A 20,540-nucleotide genomic window follows, 5' to 3' on the forward strand; every position below is an offset into this window, starting at 1 on the left:
GTGTGTGTGTGTGTGTGTGTGTGACTGTTAGCTACCAGGGGCAGCAGTAAAAAGGAATCTGCTTTCATTGGGTCACCATGTACTTAGGAGAGAAAGTGGAAGGTATCAAATGTTTTCAAGAAAAATATGCACTTTCCAGACCTAGGTAGACTCATTAAACCTTCAGGAGCCACCTGGGTTAGAATTTTTTTAAGCTTTAGTTAAGAACTATTTCACTGTCCTTAAAAAAACAAAGAGAGAGAGAGAGAGAATCATGCTCCAGGGACTGCCCCCTTTCTACTGGGCACTGGGCACTGTTTCTGCTGAATAATCCCGGCTCCACCCATTTCTTAAGTGTCTGCTAAGCAGCAAGGTGCTTGAACAGGGATATCTCTACATACTTTAGGGGCTCCTGGTCTGTGTTCCTGTGTTGAGTTCAGGACATCATGTTTTCATCTTCTCCACATGCAGAAGTTTCCGTTCCCCATGTCAGTATTTGTGCTCTTGTGCTTGCTTCATGGAATCTCCAACTAGAATGGACTCAGCATGAAGAGAAATCCACCAGATATATGAGTGCATGGTCATAGCAACAGCTAGACAATACTTCCCTTTTTCTGCTCCAGGACCCTCGGGTGCAGAGCTTCCGTCATGCTTACACTTGAAAGCTGAGCTTTATAAGTGGGCATCTGACACACTTAGTCATGTTTTAAAGAGAAAACACACTCTCGGAAATGGATGTCTTCTCTCTAATTTTTTTTTGACTCCACAAAAGAAACGCTCATCTCCAGAATTTGTACCTCAGGGAGCTTTATGACTCTGAGATTTCTAAACCCCTAATATTAGGAAGGATCCTGTGAAGGAAACCAGTCCATTGTGCTCAAGTCCCAAGAGTGGGATGAAGATTTAAAGGCAGTCAGATCTGATGACTTGAAGATGTCACTGAGTCCTCCAGAAAATGAGCCATGAAGGCAGAGAAAGTGATGGCTGTTGCTCCTCTCTATGTCCAAGTGTGGCCCCATGTGCCTTGTCTATAATTGTTGGTGGTGTTCTAGTGTGTACAGATGCCGCTGTTCAAGGTACTGAAAGATGTCTACTTCTGTGAAATCTTACTATCATTTAGGGACTGCTTTCCAAACAGCTAAAAGGACAGCTTCTAAACTGGGTAGGTTCTTTCAAAAGAGAAGGAGCCATGTGCTTTAATTTCTTTGTGGCACAGTTGTGAAGGCCACTGTGATCCATCTTAATACTTGCATAGGTAATTTTTTTCCTGTGGGATTTGACCTATTAGTCTCCATATCCCTCTGCTTGCTTCTCCATATTGTCCTCAGAGTCAAAACAAGGAGGATGGCATTATTTTCTTGCAGTCAGACTTCTATTGGCTCCTTAGGATAAGGAGGAGAAATGCTGCTGAGCCACTCATGATTGCTTCATGATGTGCCTGGGCCCATTTCCAGCCAGTTCTGTCTACTAGTCATAGAGGAGGGAGGGTATCCCTCTGTTCCCAGCATGTACCATGTACTCATGTGTCCATATCCTACCCATGCTTTTCCTCAGCTTTGATACCTTATCTTGCCTTCTCTCCCTCATCAGTGTCTGCTCATCATCAAGGCTTCTTTCGGTGATTAGGCAGAGGCCCTCTTACATCTCCAGAGTCCTTTGCTTTCTTTTTTCTTAACCTGGTTTTGAGTATTCATGATTACGAGGACTGTCACTGACAAGGCATTCCCACAGGCTGGCCACTAACAAAGCACCTACCACTGACTAATGCATTTACTTCCTTCAACAACCACATGAAGTGGACATTATTTATATTTGTCGGTGAGGAGATTGAAATCTGAAGAGAGTACGTAAATTGGTCAGCATCACACAAGGTAGTCAGTAGAGTTTTGAAGCCAGTCACTTTTGCTCTTATGCTGCCAGACTCCTCTGCTAAATGGAAAGCTACTCAAAGGTAGGAACTGTGTTTTCTTGAAGTTTGTGTCCCCCGAGCCAGTATAGTGCCTATCCATGGAGAAGACCCTGGGAGATATTTATTGAATGAAATAATGTTACAGACTGTTCCATTTGCGTTCAGAAATACATTCCTTATGCAAACCTGTCATTGAAAAGTTAAGCCTTTTGGTTTTTAATGCATCAGAGGGAAGAACTTTTGAGCCAGGGGAGGAACGAGAGCAATGGTGTTGGGATGGCCTGGTCTTGTCTGTGCATCCAGGGGGTGCGCAAGTCCTGAGTGTGAAGGGCTACGATGGTGCATTAGTGCTTCACACTGTGCCTGAGTTCTCAGTGTGGGTGTCACACATGCAGGGGATAAGAAGGTGGGGATCCAGGAGAACCTTTTCAGAGAAGCAGTTTATAGGCACCAGGCTGGCTTTCTCCCCATTCTCCCAGTCAGCACCAGGAAGGAGGAGCTGCAGGTTAGGATCAGACCTCACAGTTCCTTGAGTTGTGTTCGATGTGAATCTGATCGCTAAGGCAGAGGGGGTCAGGAGAAAAGAAAATGGGCATCCTGTTAAACAGGAAGCCTATAGGAAAGCACTTTTCGCACAGCTAATGTCACCTTCACATGACAGGCAAGGCTGATGGGTCCCACTGAACCAGTGCTCTTTTTATTCCTTTAATTAAAAACTTTAATTTTAATTTTTTTTTGCTGATCAATTCATTTTGATGAAAAGCAATGCAGAATACCTTGGGGGGAATCTCACCTGTATCTAAGTTTCCACGAAATGGTGGACATGTGTGGGGTGAACTCACTGACCTGTCGTGCATGCTGAAATGAAGAAGAGATGGCTTCGCTTGGGGGTGGTTTCAAATTCAGGGTCCAGGTGGCTTTTGGGGTGTGGTCACATAGAGTTATCTACCCTTGGACCCCCAGCTCTCATGACCCTGGGTTCCTTTGCCACTGTGTCCTGCCTGGAGAGTCTTCATAATCTCTTCCACCAAAATCTTAAGGATGTTGGCATTTAACTGTCTCTGCCTTACCTGACCGGCCTCGGCTCTGCCTCTGTACAAACTGTCACTACAGGAATCTACGGTGTATATCCTTACATCACTGATGCCTTTCTCCTCCTGAATTTTCAACACACCTCACCAATTGTGGTTGATATTAAAAACTCTCATGAGATTATTTGCTGAGGCACAAGACACTATGAAAATACATGCCCTGGAGAGGGTGTCAGGGAAACTGTCTCATCAGTGTAACAACCAGTTTTGTTCCCCTTCCCTCCTGTCTCTCCCTCCTCGTCCCCAAAGCTGCCTCTTTTCGTGTGTAATGCCAGTGCTCTGTACACTATTCTGTTTATAGTGGTTTGAACCTTTTTTTTTCTGCCCGTGTCTCTCATTGCTGAAGTAACTCACCTCTCTCATATCGACTCTTACCCAGGAGCCGCACAGCAGACTCTTTGATGTAGGTCTTTTCTGCATGGCAGCTAAGGCCAAGCTGTGGTTTTCATTGCATGATGCAACCTCACCCTTTTGGTTGTCACCTCCAGGTTAAGCAGTCTCTCTCCCTGCACTGCCCATGCATGCAATGTGCTTTCCCCGGTGGCCCTGAATGTAGTGAGCCCTGGATGCATGCTTGGAATTGAAGTGGTGAGCATTCCCTGCCACTGAAGGGCTGGGACATAGGATCCTCCTCAGACATCCTTGTGGGACCCCTATTTGCTGAGATAAAACAGAAGCCACCCTTTTCCTTGAAAATTCAAGGCTAGAACATTGGGAAAGAGAAATAAATCTACCAGTAGGCTTGAGCTGAATAAAGGCAAATAATGACAAGGAAATCAGAAGCTAGGGTCACTTTTCCAAGTAGTGACTCAACTGGTGATCACTCCTGCACATTCCCAGCTCTGTGTGGATGTGATCAATATCCCAGTTTCTTTCACACATTTTCTAAGCAATATCGCCTAGTCTAGGTTTGCATAGATCTAATAAGCACACAGACTTTTGAAAAACACCTCTGAAGCTAAATGCCCTGGGAAATACAATCATTTGCCTTTCTCATAGTTTATTGTGTTTAGGAATATCATTAATTCTCCTTTAAAAGACATAAAATAGCAGTACTATAAAAGTATGATAGTCAACGAAGCATGTTGGCCCTGCATTCAGCATTATTGATTAGTAATTATGATCATTTTCTCTCCTTGGTGAAACACATTTTTGCCTTAATGCTGTCTACTGACATACAAGTACTTTCTTTTTAAAATTTTTAACGTGTATACGCTCTTTCTCCTTTGTATTCTCAGAATGAACTTTTGTAAAATGTAAATGTTGGGATTTGTTTTTTTCCACTGAAATTTTTTGATTGATGTTATTTCAAATAAGTAGCTACTTTACATTTTAGAGAGATCTTGGTTATATAGTGAGAAAAAGGACAGATGGGACATTTGCCAGTTCTGGTGGTCCCGGGGTAGGAATGAAACTTCTTGACACATTAGCGTGTCAGAGCCCCTCAACTAATGCTTGAACATATACAATCAGAATAAAACAGAACTGAAGACTTCTCATTTTATTTTCCCTTGTGGATCGTGATGTCCTCAGTTCTGAGGTCATAGTAGATTCAGGCTCTCCCTGCACACCCTTCTATTCTACTGAATATATGCTATTTGTCCTATTGAAATGGACTTTGCTTAGAATCTCACGACATGTTCTTCTGTTAACCAATACAGAGGATCACTGAGTGAGAGCATTTTCCTTTCTCTAAGGAGCTTCAATGGAATTCGAGTACAGGCCAGAGCAGCCAGGAGAGTCTGACCCATATGCTGAAATGCTCTTGCTTCAGGAAGCTTTCATTTGGGAGTTTGGTAAAGGAAACATCCAATTCTCTTTGTGAGGTTCTTTAGAAAAGAGACTTATTCCTCTTTCTCAGAAAAACACAGTGCTTCCTGATAAAAGGAAAGGATTTCTGAAGCCCTGCAGACAGTGAGAATAAGTGGATGCATTCACAGAGAAAAGGAGAAAATCCTAAGAAATCAGCTTCCTAGAGGCACCCTAGTTCCCTCACAGAGATGTTTTTACAGCAAAGGGGGAAACAACCATAAAGAAAAATCAAAGCTGTAGCAATAGAATTTAAAAGGAACTGAGGGAGGAAGCAAGGGAAAAGAAACTTCATGCTTGTAAAATTCACAATATCCCTTTCTAACTATGGATCTGAAAGTCAGGTGGACACTGTTCACGTGGTGGTGTTATTATTTCTGTGGCTTGAATAGGACAAACTTAATCCTGATAAGCAAATGATTTCCAGTGCTAACCAGAAACAAAAAGGAAAGAAAAGAAATGAAAGCAAAGAAATGTTCCAGTAGCAAAGAAGCTATTTTCACAAAGTAGTTGACGTGGAAATTAGAAGAATGCATCTTTGAAGTTATGATTGTGTAATCACAGAGCTTAACACGTCATTACCGTTTCTCCCCTTAATGAAGACAATTTGTTTCCAGAGGCAACTGGTCATGTTTGATTTCCTATCATGGTGTTGGTCTTTGCCACCCAGTTTGCTTCATGGCATTCCTAAGAAATGACTCCCTCCTTGTCCTTAGCAGCTTCATGGCTACTAAGCAGCAACACCTCAGATGCTCCTTTTGGCTGTGAGGCTGCTGAACTCTCAACAAAACTCCTAAATAAGAATACTTACAAAGCATCCATGCCTCAGCTGTCAGTCAGACAGAGCTAGGACACAGCTACCTTATTTCTTTTATGATAAAGGTATAATTGTTTTCTGTGCTAGATATTTGAAAGACTTGTGCCAGTCTTTCCCTGCTACTTCTTTTAAAATTCTCAACAACAACAGCAGCAGCAGCAGCTACAACAACAAAACAACCACAGGATGTCAGAAATAAAGCTATCGTAATTATCTGTTAGCATCACATATAAGTTCATGTGTACCTTTTAACAAACAGGTGTCCTTGTGCCAAATATATACGCTATGTGATTGTTTTTTATTCTTTAAAGTGAAGCAGCAGACAATGGAACAACTATTGCTTTGCATAATTATTTTTCTTCTCAAATGTTATCAAGTTTCCTGACAGTACCAGGCAGATCTTCAGGAGTGGCAACCTTTATTAGTGTAGACACTGAACGGACTACTTGAGTTCAAGTTGTTTGAGAGGTATCAGAGTTGGAACTGTCGTAGGTTTCTTCATCTGCTGGCTAGTGTTAGAGTTTGTTGAAGAGATTAGGAAAGGGACATGACTCATGCATCCCTCAACCCCCATTCTTGGATTCAGAAGATGCTGGACTTGACTCTCTTGTTGGTGATTGTGGTTTCAAAACTCACAGGCCCTCATAGGTAGATGCATAGCAAGGTAAAGATGCAAAGTTCAGCCTGACCAGGTGTGTCAGAATTATGTCAAGGGCAGGGAAGATGACAGGGGAAGAGAGCATAGGACAGAGCTGAGTAGAGACTTGGGAAGGTGACCAGCAAATAAATGCTGTGTAAATCATAGAGAAACATCTGGAAAAGAAGGATCTGATAGAAGAATTTTGATGCCTGCACCCAATAACAGCTCAAAGGAATCACAACAATTTGAAAGACTGTCGTACAGTGGTAATCACAACCCATTTGCTGGATTTCAACCTGATGTCCATTCCAGCCTTTGGCAAACACAAGGCTCATACTTTTCTTTAGGAGCCTCTGGTAATCTCTGTGTGCTTATGAGAGCTTCTTCTTTGATAAGATGTGATAGTACATTGCCTTGAAACTTTTTTCAGGTTTCTTGCTTCACAAATTATAACACTGGGCCATTGCTCCTCAAGGGCTAGGAGCTAATTGTTGGGTATTAATAGTTACAGATGATTTTTATGTGCCTCTTAATACATGTGTGATAACCTTTAATACATGTGTGGTAAACAGAGAAAAGCCACCAGAAGCCGATGGTATTGGTTGGATAAATCCTCCATTCTTGCCTAGGTGTAAGATTTTGCAGTTATGAGAAGAGTGTGACCCCCAGGGTCAGGGTAACTTGCACCACTTGCCAAACTTTGTATCTGGGTTCTAAACTCTTCATTCAGAACTGAGATGTTTTCTCTGGTTCCTTCTTTTCCTCATTTCTAATCACTTCACACAGGCTGTCCCATTTTGTGGAGAGACCCAGAGTGGCGCTGGGATCGGATGAAAGGCAAACATTTGTACTATAAGGTTGTGGACATATATATGCACATAACCACATCCACCACCCCATACAATACATGCCTCACTGAAGAACTTGAAGAAGCTTTCCTCTGTTTTCTAGAATATGTGCATTAATGAATATGAATTTACTGCTATTTGAATTGTCTATTCTGTCTCTTCCTTTTGCTACAAAAATGGAAGATTTATAAAAGAGGAGATGGCTACAATCAGTGGAGGTAGAAAAATGGGGGAGTAAGAGTCAATTAGTTGTGATTTCTCCAACAATTTAATGAAAATAAATCAAGTAGCACTTGTTTGGCATGACTGTGTTTTATGTAATCATTTAAATCTGATTTATTATATAAAAGTTTCTGGCAAACATGAGCACTAATTCTACTCCGATAGCAACTGTGATTGAAATAATTGTAGTCTGTAGATAAGCTGGAGAAAATAAGCACTAGGGGGTAGGTTGTCTTGGACAGCATTCCAAGGTTCCAACAGTGAAGGAATGGATATTATAAAAGTAGAATTGCAACGGAAACTTAGAAGATGTATGACTGGATCATCCCTTTGCTTCTCCTTCAGATCTACAGAAAACCAACACGGCAAATGAATTTCTGTCTTGTGCCTAAGACCTAGAAGAAAGAGAATGCCCAGCCTCCTGTGGCCACTCATTAAAGTGACTCATGGCTTTCTCTGTCAGGAAATCTTGGTTAATTATTTCGTATTTAGGACACTTTAGAGCTGCCTTCATGGACATATAATTGTCTCTCTGTTTCTTTTTTAATCTATTCAAAATTAATACTAACATATGAAATCACACCAGATGTTAGTGAGACGTCCAATCAAGAGCTTATTGTATATGATTACCTTTTTGAGTATTTTCCATACACAGTTACTGCTATCATCACTATTATTGCTACCTTAGTTTTAAACATAACCGGCAGTTATTGAGTGCTTAGTTTTCTGATTTTAGCCCTTACATGTATGTAGTTATCTTCAGCTTACCGATGAGAAAGCTAAGGCTTGGAGAGGTCAAATTATTTGCCCAAGATAATAAAGCTAGTAAGGGACAGAGCTGGAATTTTGATTCATCTGTCAAACTCCAGATCTACCTACTGCTGATTGTTGCTGGTGTTGGTGTGTAGTGTTCATATTTTGCTTTAGATTTAGGTGAATTAGGGGATAAGAAATGATATAGAATGAAGATGAAAAAGAGAATCTAAGCACAAATAAGATGTTGAAATCTTAAGAGAAAATTTCGAAGAGCTCCACAAGAGAGTGACAGGGATCACATCACTTGAGTTTCTTGGAAACAAATCATCTGGGTGTTCATCGAGAAATCCAAGGTGTAAGGAACTGACATGTTTTGTTCCTTCCATCAACAATGTATGTCACTTCCTTTGTCTCCTAGAATAATGCTTCATTCTTAGGACTTCATTCTCGGGGAGACATCCTGCACCATACACTTGCTCTGAAGTCTGTTGCTCCGACTATTCGGAGTTTCTCCACGTCACTCAGGATTACATAGCACATGAGATTCCGGAGAGTGGGGAGTGTTTATATACCTCCTCTCTGTATGCTTCAATTCATTTCAACACAGTTCCAGTGGTGAATGTGTTTATGGGCATTTGGATCACATCTCACCATCTGAGTGGAGGCCTAATTAGAAGTTGTTGTCAGAAAGATTAATAGACCTACTGATACAAACTATAACCGAGGGTTTCCCAACAAAGCCATTTAACCAGCGGGCTTGGAATCAAGATAGATCAATACTGTGGAGTAACAAAAAGTGTTTTCTGCTCACATTAGAGCCTTTATAGTGTCCAAGAAAAGTGTTTTCAGATTAAAAAGGAGCCTGTTTTGGTGCCATTATCATTAGTATTGATTAATCATTGAACACAAATCCACCTGTCAAACATGACAAGTTAGAAGACAACTTCCTGAAGATTTTCTGGATAAAGTCATACTGCTAATCAACAGAAGAGACTTGATTGTATTTGGTAAAATAAATGAAAATGTGCACAATGTATGAATATCTGTGTTACCTGCTCGGGAAAATAAAAAACATGGGAAAGATGAACTATTAAGTACACAGTGCAGACCAAGTAATTATAATGAGTCACCAAGAAAAGTAAGGATATACAAAGTTTTCATTTTGGGTTCATTGAAGACCTGAGCAGTCCTGCGATGCTGTCCAATTTAGAAGCCAATGTTTTCTTTAATAAATTTTATTACTTTCTCGATGATTAGTCAGTGTCATGTCATTCATACTAAGTCCATTAATTTAGCTTGCAAGATATTTTTCTGAAACCTAAAATCATGCGGATAACAATGTTGGATTGTAGTTTGGAGTGCACTCTGAAGACTTGCCTCCTTTTTTAAATTAGTCAATATTCTGGCCAGCAAGGTGCTTTTAATTCCATTTGGTAGGTGGAAAACCTGAGGTAGTTACTTTGCTCAGTATATCCAGACATTACCAGGAAAATTTCACATCATTTAGATCTATTGACTTTCTCTTGGCTGTGGATAAGTCTACATGTCTACATGATGTCAGATTTACCCCTTATCTTGATTGGAAAAAATGATGTACAAAGCCTATTGTCTAGTCCATAATATTGAGCATTCACAAGATCACTATATGCATTCTAGTTCTTCTAGATGAAAAAGGAGGGTGAGGGAAAATTGGAACACGTTGATGGCCATTTCCCTTCAAGCAGGCAGATAGCTAAGAATTATTCCTATACAAGTGGAACAGTTCCCCCTCAGCAGATGAGATCAATCTCCATGATTCCATTACCACCTAGGATCTCAGGGAGGACTTCCAGGGATTATTAATGTCCTCCCTGACCGTGTTTACAGAAGAAGGTTAAATACAGGTTGGACAGGTCAGCTTCCTCTGAACTTTCCCAGACTACCATACAAACACATGAAGTTTACTAGGGCTATCTGACTTCCTCTGTAAATCAGATTTCCTCTGTAAATCCACCCCCTGATTTTTTTTACAGGAGTATCATCTGAGACTCTGTAGACAGCAGATACTCAGTCCCATGCTGCTTCCTCCTCTCCAAGGAGCTTGTGGTCTTACAGGGGGAAGTTGGCATGGCAGAGAGGCTATTGAGTCTCTGTCCTGATTATACCACTGAACTACACAATCTTGGGCAGGTATCTGAGCCTCTGCTTTCCTGTCTTTTAAATGAAGTTCTTCTTTTTAAAACAAAAGAGATGCTTTATTTTGCCTTACTGTGAGGACCAAATGCAGCAGTGTGAGTAAACTTTATACAATCGCCAGCCATTGCTATACTGACCTGAAACCTGAACATGAACTCAATGGAGTTCAGAATTCTACCACTATAGAAATTCAGAGACTGTGGTGATCAGTAAGGGCACAAGTCATTTGCTCAGTCCAGTGGTCTTGAACAGTGCCTCAGTTTTGAACACAAAGAGAGAAGAGGATTTGAAGAGGCCATAACAAAAGCATAGATTTAGAAATGGGATTACATGGGAAATGCTTATGAAGCCACGAAGGCACCAACTAATAGTAGCAATGAAGCACAGTAGAAAATCAAGTAGCAGATCAAGGTAAGGGTAGATTTTGGAGGTTCTTTCCAGCCAGACTTAGAGCTGATGGATGAGACAAGTGGGAGCCATCATGCTGGATAAATGACATCTTTTAATTAAATGAATCTGGCAACATTGCAGAGGTGAGGCAGGAGAATCTGGAAGCATTAAGCTTATTGAATTGATTCATGTCTGCAGTGCCGTGGACCTGAACTCTGGTGGTCCACAATCCTGATGGGAATTGAGAGAGCTCCATTCAATTTAAAAAGGGGCTGGCCACTCGAATGAGGAGAATTTGAATGTTGGAAATTATTTCACAGAGTGCTAATTTGCTCCTCAGCCAGTTCCTTCCCTATGAAATCGTCTAGAGTGGTTGTTGCTGTTGCTGCTGCTGCTGTTATTTGTTTCGTGCTCCTATGCTGCTTAACATTTCTTCATACTTGATGAACCACGGTCTCTGTAATTCCTCCCCACCTATACCTCATCATTTTCTCATTTAATCTGAAACCGAAATGTGCTCAGCAGGCACACTCTGATTGTTAATTGGAATGTCCACTGGTGATGCTTGCTCATTGGCATAGTAATTACTTCCCCTGTATCCTTTTAATTTTTCCTCTCTTGTTCATCTTTGAAACTGAAAATATCTATTCAACCCCTTGATCTCAGCAATTAGTTAAGTGGCATGCAACTGGTTACCTGGAGGTAGGTTTGAACAGCTACTCATCTCTGTTCAGGTCTGACAGGGAATCTTCTCAGGCAGTGACACCTGTAATTATTGCATAGTTGCAAGAAAATTCTTCAGGAGCAGTGGCTGTCAAAGTGGGGTCCCCAGATGAACTGCATTGGCATCATTTGTGGAACTGTTATAAAAACAAATTCTTGGGACCCCTTCATCTCAGGCCTACTAAATAGAAACTGGGAGGTTGGGAGAGCCCTGTGAAAGAAAACTTGGTTTAGCCCTTTCTTGCCCTACACTTTGGAAAGTCAGTCTTCAGGAAGATCTGTCTGTTGGATCTTCCCACTCAAGGATTTTAAGGAAGAAAGAGGTTTATTTTCCATATTGGTTGAGTCTCACTTTCCTCTACAGATTTATCTACATACTGAGCATGCCCTTTCTTGATTGTCAAGCAGAAATAGGAGTTTATATTTCAACCTCTATGCTACACTGAACATTTACCCTATGAGAAACAGCTCTTCACCAAGGTTCTTCTGAAGGTCCTCAGGGCTAGAGTCTTGGTCAAAAACACTAAATGTGCCTAAGGTTTGCATATCACACTTGATCTGGGGACAGTGGGTACCTAAGGATAGAAAGTCCATCGCCTACCAAGTATCTTGTCTGTTTTAATTATTAATTTGTTACTTAACGAGGGATGACAAGGTAAGTCAGTTTTCTACTGTCAGAACTAGTGCTTTTTGTTTTGTTCTGAGAATGCGTTTTTGTTTTTGTTTTTTTTTTTCTCTATTGGCATCATATGCCTGTCCTGTGAGTCCCTTTTTTGATGTGGGCATGCCTCAAAAAAAAGGGCAATCTAAACTTAAGTGTGTGATCCAGAGTCATTTTTTTTGTAGTTTTTAAATAAAAGCATAATTTCTTTACTAGCTCTTGAAACTTCAACGTATCCAGACAAGGAAACTCTCCTGCTTTACACAAGAAGGAAGGGAGTTTGTATCTCATTCCCCATCCTTCATTGAGCACCAATCATTAAAATTGTCTCTTGGGGAGACAAACAGAGCAACCCTTGGATCGCTGAATCATGTATCCTCTTTTTAAAAGATCAGTGAACTTCTCCATGATATTTTTTCAATTTGGGGAATGGAATAATGGGGCTTTGGAATTGCCACACTGTGGTCTGTTGATTGTGATTCCCTGAACTATGGGCACTTTGAAGATTTATCTCAGAGGGGACCCTGATAAACAGTTCTGGTGCCACTTGAAAAGCCAGGCAGGACATTTCTCCTAGGGGTCTTGTGGTAAGCAGGAAAGAGCTAAAAGGGATATAAGCCACATTCCCTGATTAGAGTCCCAAGGCCTGGCTATGTTTGTCCCAGTTTCCTGCTTATTTTCCCACCTCATTCATCTATTAGGCTGTTCTCCTCTTACCTGTGAGCTTCAATTGGAGGAACAGCCACTCATGCTGGCAGCATAATTTACTTCTTTTATTATTTTATCTTAAAGTCTAGGAGTCAAGGAATGATAATGAGATGATGATTAAATCAGCTCTAAATTTTTGAAAAGATACTAGAGAAAAGGTTTATTATGGTTTCCACATTGTTTTCTGTAAATCAAAGATGTTGTTAAGATATGTTTCTCACCTAGGTGTCCTATTGCTCTAAGCTCTTTCATTGTTGCCTTTGGGTATGGTCAATAAAGAAGGGAACAACAGAAATGACTTGGAAGGCAAGGAACAATCGAAGTTTCCTCAGCCAGGTTGCTTATGCTACTTTGAATATCTATTTCCATTTCTCTTGACCCCAAATATCCTCAATGACATTGAGCTATCACCTCTCCATCCACTATTCCATTGTTTATCACAGCTTAGCAAATACTTTCCCAACCAGATATATCAGAAGATACCACCAACTTTATCACAGAGGCATGGAATTAATAGGAGACAGAATACTCCGTGAGATCCCAACAACATGTCACCAATAACTCCACCAATGACTATGAGGGCAACAGAAAGATTATTGTTTGGCTTCTGTATAGTAATAGTGGATTTTCCTCAATAAATATAGGAACCAAGCCTTTCTCCTTGTCTCCTTGACTATGTGACCATCAGTCTAGATGAATACAAATTGTTAACGCATAAGTTAAGTCCTTGCTGACACAAATGCCCACACGAGTACCATATTTACCTTCAGATCTACCTGTCCTTTCTCTCTCTCTCTCTCTCCTCTCTGTCTCCATCTCCATCCCCCCCGCACACACACTTGCACACAGACGCACACACACATACAAATTCGTTTTTCAGAAGCATATCCTGCCAGTGGCTTCCATAGCATTTTGTCAACTCTAGGAATCTATAGTTGATTTTTTTTAGGCAACCTTCGCATACTTCTTTTTATTGCAGCTATGGTGACTAGGAACCCTGATACCTGTACAACTGTGGGTCTTGTTCTTGAAACAAAATAAAGCACTGCCATGGCCCAAGGATTGCAGAAGTATCTAAATTAATACCTACATAGGAGGGCAGGCAAAGAGGAATGGTAGGCTGTGATGTTTACCTTCTGCTGCCTTTGGCATGGTCTAACCAAATGCCATCTTGTCTTTCCTCCCACTTCTCTACCTTAGAGAAAACCTGCAGTTGTCATTTTCTTTGTAAAGAACTGTTTTTCAGTGCTGTTTTTGTTCAGCCTGCTTAGTTTGTACACACACATGTAGGTTACTCTTCGCACTAGTCTGGAAGTTTACCACAGATTTGTGGTTTGGGAGATAACAAAGGGCATGTTTGACTTGTAATCCAGCTGAGAAATGGAGAGGTCCAGTGCATGTAACATGATTGGAGATTCACACAGACTGACTTCCATGCCTCCAAGTGGACCCCGCATTCCCGAACTGCACAGATTCCTGCCTGTTGAATGGCCAAGCACTGTCCTTATGGACATCCAACTATACTAACTGGTATTGCATCCAGTGATTTCCAGAGTGGTGATGCTCGTAAATCCTTCATCTTGCACTTACTTTCAAGCTAGCTCTCTCCTGCAGGGAGAGATTCACGTTGCTTCCCATCTGGGGAAAATTTTTTGTTTCTCCTCTTACGCTGTCCCCTTTCCCTTCCCTCACATAATTTATGTTCCTAGCCTGAGTGTTATCATGTGTTTACGGATAACAAAAAAACTATGGATTTTCATTCAGAGCATTGAGATGTTTAAGAGGCTTTCCTGCTTCCCACCCAGCCCATATCCTGGAATTTTTTGCTCACTGCTCTGATCAGTTTGATGCAGGAAAGCACATGGAAGCTACGTACCAGTTTGTATGGTTGTACCCTTTTGAACTGCCTACTCTTGGACTAGCAGAGTATGCTGAGGGTGCACACTGGCTGCTTGACACCACACAAAGACAATGAGCCTGCATGCCAAAAATATTGTTTAAACATTTAAAAATTAACCCTTAAGAGTACTGCTTCAACATTTTGGTTGAATAGTCTTGAATTTTACCAGTTGGGCAACACCTCCTTCCCCAGATCAGAGTGCTGCACAGAAAGTCCACCCTTAGTCTAGCAGAATGTCTACCAGGATCCTCTCTACCACAGCTTTATTGAGATGCTCCTGGGTCTATTATTAACCCATGCATGACTTCTGTGAGATCCAAAACACTGCCACTGTGCTTCATGGAAAATGGGCTGCACTACCAATGTGCTGGAGGGCATGAGGGGCTGATTTTTAGCCTCCTTATGCATCCTCTAAAGAAAGGAAGTCAGTTCTTTAAGGGTTAATGTGAAATCAGGGAATTTGGTGGGCTCTCCTGCTTGTCCTTACTCCAAGGTGTCTGCATGATCCTCTTTGGATTTTTAGTTCAACTGTTGAATGATAATAAGAAATAATTGTATATAAAGTTACAAAGAAGCCGAACAGAAAATGAAAGAACAGAACACTGAACGGTTGAATGGAAAGCCCCTGGCCATGCTTGCTTGATTATCTCAGTGGGTAGAAAGACCAAATGTTTTATTTGATGAACATTCATTTCGTCCTCTACCCTGTATAGCCACCACTTCTCATCATTGTGAAGGTGTGATGACGTTTCTCATTTACCTCTCACTCTTTTCTTCTTCCTGTCTAATAGCCCAATAGAATCCTGCCAGAATTTCTACAAAGATTTCACATTACAGATCGACATGGCTTTCAACGTGTTCTTCCTCCTGTACTTCGGCCTGCGGGTAAGTGTGGCCGCGCAGCTCTGTTCCACAGCGATGCCTTTCAGGCTCATACCCAGGGTTCACCCCAGCCACATCTGCTTTTTAGGGCAAAGTGAAGTCCAGTGTTCCCATGATGAGCAATGTACTCTGATTTCCAGATGATGAGGGATCTCTTTCCTTAGCTAAGAATTTTCTGGAATATTTTGTTAATTTTGTTTCAAAGGGGAGAATCAGAGATTGAAAATGATGACCTTTCCCGGTCCACTATCTTGTATCCCTCTGTTCAAGCATGAATATTTTTCTCTTACAAACAAACAAACAAATCCTTTCATGGCTGGGGATGTAACTCAGTGATAGAATGCTTGCCTACCCTGCGCCAGACCCTTCAGCTCTTAAAATTCTGTTCAGCAGTGCTCAGTTACCTGAAAGACCAATTGTGAGGATGACCCAGCAGAGCAGATAGAATTGGGGCTTGGAGGGTTTATTCTAGACCCTAAGAGGTGTGCAATATCTGAATGACAGAGATGTGTGTGAATTAATATACATGTATGTGCTTTAAATTTTTTATTTTTACATTAGAGAATCTGAAGAAGGTAAGGTTAGTGAACCTTCCCTGTAAGGCTGTTAGAAGCCATAGAAAAATACATCACCTGATCTTTTTCTTCCAGGGCTGACATAGCATATAGTCACTCTACAAAAGCCTACCTACCCAGCAAAATAAGTGTTTATTAAAGTATGAGAACACAACATCTCTCACTGGTCCTCCCCAGAAATCCAAAACTTACCCTTTAGTAAAAGAATATAGATTGAATGCTGACACCACGCTTCTCATTTTTTTTTTCCTTTATTTCTTTTTCCCTCAGTTTATTGCAGCCAATGATAAATTGTGGTTCTGGTTGGAAGTGAACTCTGTAGTAGATTTCTTCACGGTCCCTCCTGTGTTTGTGTCTGTGTACTTAAACAGAAGTTGGCTTGGTAAGTCGATTTTTTTTTTTTTTTTGCTTTGTCCTTACTGCTTCTTGAGCCATGACTTAAATAGAGTCCAGGGTGGATCAGGGGACTGGGCTATTCCTATATAGAGAAAGTTTTATGCATTCGTAGGAACAGTTCTGCTTCAGTTTTTAAAGTTGACAGTGATGCCTCTCTTTGAGGTACTTGTCCAGAAGGACTTGCCCAGGTGGTGTGTCAGGTAATGTGGTTTCATCATTGTTTAAGCCCTATGGTTGTCACTGTCACAGCCAGGACAGCTATGTTCATGATCCTGTCATTTTTCATTGAGGAGTGTGGAGTGGCAACTAGTTAAAGCAGCACATGGGAATGAGACCAGCTTTCCAAGTGGCTGGTTCAGGTGTCCCCAAAAGGGCTGCTGCCAGAGTTAGTTTCAATCTACTCTGTAGTTTTGTGAATTGAGAGTGGATCGTGCTTGGCCTATTTATAGCACAGATTCCTTTGTGAAGCAGGACAAGAAGTTTTTCAAGTTTTCTCTCAGATTACAGGAGACTGAAATATATCTGTGTAAAGGAGAGTTTTTTCTGGTGCTATGTTCAGCAGGTCACTTCCTGTATCTGCTCAAGAGCTCACTTCCTGTCTATGCTCGGGGTCACTTCCTGTATCTTCTCAAAAGGTCACATCTTGTGTCAGGTGGGAAAAGTAACTTGCTCAGAAGATGGCCATGGCAGCCAAAGACTTAGAGTGATAGTTTAAAAAGTTATTTTTGCTTCTTTGCTTATTTTTTTCCCCATAAAGTCAGAGTATTTCCACTGCCATGGGGGGTACTAGGGAAGAAAGGAGGACTATTTTGGGTTTTCTTCTAGCTTTACTTTGAAGACTTTGGCTTAAGTTTTTTCAAGGTAACATGTATATATATCATGAATAATGAAAATATTCAAAGATGCACAAAGAAAATATGAGTCATCTTCATCACAGACTTGTCTGAGATGCCCAGTGTTAACAGACTTTCACATCTTTCTTTTACACTCATTTTGCCCCCCAAAACACACGTATATTTACACATAAAATAGTGTGTTAAAGGTAGTGGTGTTTATATAAGACACTGTATTAAATAATTACATCGCCCTGCAATTTGGCTGTTCTACTAATACATGATAGATATCCCTTCAGCTCTACAGTCATTCATTTATAAACGTTTCTAACAGTTATATAAAATTCTATCATTTGTATACACAGCCACGAGCCTAATGATAAGCCAGCTAATATTTTCTTTTTGCCACAAAATACGTTTTAGTAAACACTCTCATCCATGTAGTTGTATATCTCTCTTTCTACAGAGAGTTCCACATTCCCAGAAGAACTACTGAGTCAAAGAATGTACTACTTTGTTTTGTAGCTTTTGATGGGTAACATTCTAAAAATGTTGTGTCGAGATGTACTTCCACTTAACAATACGCTTTGATGTGTTGCTAGCACTGTGAATTTATTGCATGCCGAATGTCACATATTTTTAAAAGTAAGCACCTTTAATAATAGTGTATGTGTTAATCATATACACAGATGTGTATGTGAGTATACGTGTATTGTGTTTGTATCCTTATAAGGGTTCCATTTTTTTTTTTGACAGATTTCATTCATTTTTATTTTGTAGAAACCCTTATGTTGTAGCTACTGCTGGAGCTTGAGTCCTCTGAACAGAGACTATGGTGTGAGTTTTCACAAGATGGTCAGTGAATTCTTGGTAGGGAGACTTGGTGAAGACAGTTTCCTTCCAGAGGTCCAGGGTCAGGTAGCTGGAGGTCTTGGACATGGCATCAAAGGTGGCCTTAGCAAAGTTGCCCAGAGTAGCAGTGCAGCCCCTGGCAGAAGTGTAGCAGTCACCAATACCCGCCATCATCAGAAGCTTCTTGGGTACAGGGGCTGACATGATGCCAGTGCTTCTGGGGGCAGGGATCAGATGCACCAACACAGAGCCACAGGGGCCCATCACCTTGCAAGGGACAGTGTGAGGCTTGCTAATCTTGTTCCCCCAGTAGCCTCTCTGAACGGGGACAATGGAGAGTTTGGCCAGAATGATGGCACCGCGAATGGCAGTGGCTACTTCCTTGGAACACTTTACACCCAGACCGACGTGACCATTGTAGTCCCCGATGGCGACAAATGCTGTGAATCTGGTCCGCTGGCCAGCACGAGTTTGCTTTTGCACTGGCATGATCTTCAAAACTTCATCCTTGAAAGACGTGCCCAGGAAAAAGTCAATAAATAATCTCAGACTCCTTGAGGCGTAAAGAGAAGAGATAAATTTCCTCCAAGGACTTGATCTTCATGTCCTTGACCAGCCGACCCAACTTGGTGACAGGAATCCACTCATTGTCCTCCGTCTTACCGCTGTGAGTCCCACGGCCTCGGCCTCGGGCCGGCCTCAAAGGCCACTGCTGAAGCCTCCGCGGAAGCCGCAGCAGCCTCCCATGCCTGGGCCCCCGGGGCCTCCCGGCCCTTCCGCTGCACCGGCATCATCCGCCATTTGGTGTTTTCCTGAGGAAGAAGAAGGGTTCCATTTTTTATTAGTTTTCTCATTAGAATTGTATTCACTTGCTCAACAGAGAAGTATTCTTGTTCTGTCTGGGATGTGCTTGCTTAGATGGGCTCTGGTTTTCCAGCCAGAATGATGAGACCCTTGGAGCTACATGCAACCCAGAAGTGTGCAGAGTGTAACCTATGTGTGCTTGTGCAACAGCTACATCAGTCTAGCAGTTAAGTAGTTTTGTGACATGAGGAGCTCACTTTTCTTCTCTCAGCCTATCGTTTTCCCACCATAAAGTATGCATTGGGCTCAGTGACTTCTGAGGGTCTCTCGGCTCAGAAAGTCTGTATGACTCTTGAGTCATTAATGAGAAGTTTTGGAACTACAGTGATACATTGGTTGTTGAGCTCAATTTGTTCTAAATTAGTATTTGAACACCAAAACGTTTGAGAACGGAACATATTTTCCCCACGAGAAATGATATAAAACTAAGTAATTGGTTCTGAAGCCCCAAAATTATACTTATAAATTCATTTATCCAGGACTTTAACAAATTCCACCATGATTTCTTCTTTCACTTGATCATGGTTCTCACAGTTTTCCTTTTAGCTTTACTGCTGGAATCACTAACTTTTTCTGGAGCCATGGTTATGATATTTTATGCAAATAAAGTGCAACAAAAGTACGATGACAAGTGTTTTAATGCATTAACACAAGCACTGTATGTTGACTGGGTGAAAATGGCCCTTTGACTGAAGACATTCTCTTAGCCTGTACAGGTTTTTTGGTTTTTGTTTTTTTTTCCAAATCAGATTTTCAATTCAACTATCCAGCAAAATTACAGACACTGAGCAGATGTTTTTCACTCCGCTGTTGTTAGAGCTTGGAGCCATTCAACAACCAAGGTAACACTGTAGATTGGTGGGGAGGAATGCAAAGTTGGCAACGCTAACTCAGTCAGAATCGCGGGTACACTTTTAACTGGGAGTCTTTTTAAACCTTTGCTCAGAGTACAAACACCCATATGCACACATGCGTAGATACATACACATACACTTCACCCCCTGCGCAACTCCAGATACGGAAGGGAAAGGAGAGGAAGGAATCTACCTTCCTTTCCTGGCTGTGATTCGGTGGCTCTGTGTACTTGAAAAACCACTCTGCCTGTTTCTGGACCCTCGCGACGCTCGCTCGGTTCTCCTATTTGAGAAATGGGGAGTTTGGACTAAATTACCTTCCATTCTGCTCACTTCATGAATTTGAAAGGTATGGTGTGTGTCCATTCACCCTTGGCCCCTGTTCCCTGGATGCTTGTAGCAGTCCTTTCACAACAGTGGTGGAGACGTTCTCTGCAACAAGCAGGTCCTGCCCCAGGTAAAAGTGTGCAACTGAGTTTCCTTGTAGCAAAATGTTCCCTAAACTATCTCAATAGCAAGAATACTTGGATACTTTTGAATCCATAGCCTCTTTGTGGATGATTTAAACATGATTGTTGGCAGTGTGTTCTGATTTACTGACAAGATCAGTTGGGTCCAGCAGAGAAAGGGAAATCGCCCCTCCCCTCCCCTCCCCT

At 41.5% G+C, this 20,540-nt stretch overlaps 1 protein-coding gene and 1 pseudogene across 39 annotated transcripts in view; one reads left to right on the forward strand and one right to left on the reverse strand.

The window, feature by feature from the left end:
• Kcnma1 (potassium calcium-activated channel subfamily M alpha 1) overlaps window positions 1–20,540 on the forward strand; it is a 709,412-nt gene that overhangs the window by 388,958 nt on the left and 299,914 nt on the right. For 38 of the 39 annotated variants that reach the window (XM_033766495.1, XM_010607512.2, XM_033766488.1 and 35 more), the window contains 2 exons: window positions 15,420–15,513; window positions 16,356–16,467. In XM_033766495.1, the coding sequence (XP_033622386.1) occupies window positions 15,420–15,513; window positions 16,356–16,467 (206 nt within the window). Of the gene's footprint in view, window positions 1–7,660; window positions 7,709–15,419; window positions 15,514–16,355; window positions 16,468–20,540 lie in introns of those variants that run through there. The other variant, XM_010607649.1, reaches the window with a different exon arrangement.
• On the reverse strand, window positions 18,094–18,973 carry LOC104850667 (annotated as a pseudogene).

The sequence above is a fragment of the Fukomys damarensis genome, unplaced genomic scaffold (genome assembly GCF_012274545.1).
Source record: "Fukomys damarensis isolate Sample0158 unplaced genomic scaffold, DMR_v1.0_HiC HiC_scaffold_20, whole genome shotgun sequence".
Classification (NCBI taxonomy): Eukaryota; Metazoa; Chordata; class Mammalia; order Rodentia; family Bathyergidae; genus Fukomys; species Fukomys damarensis.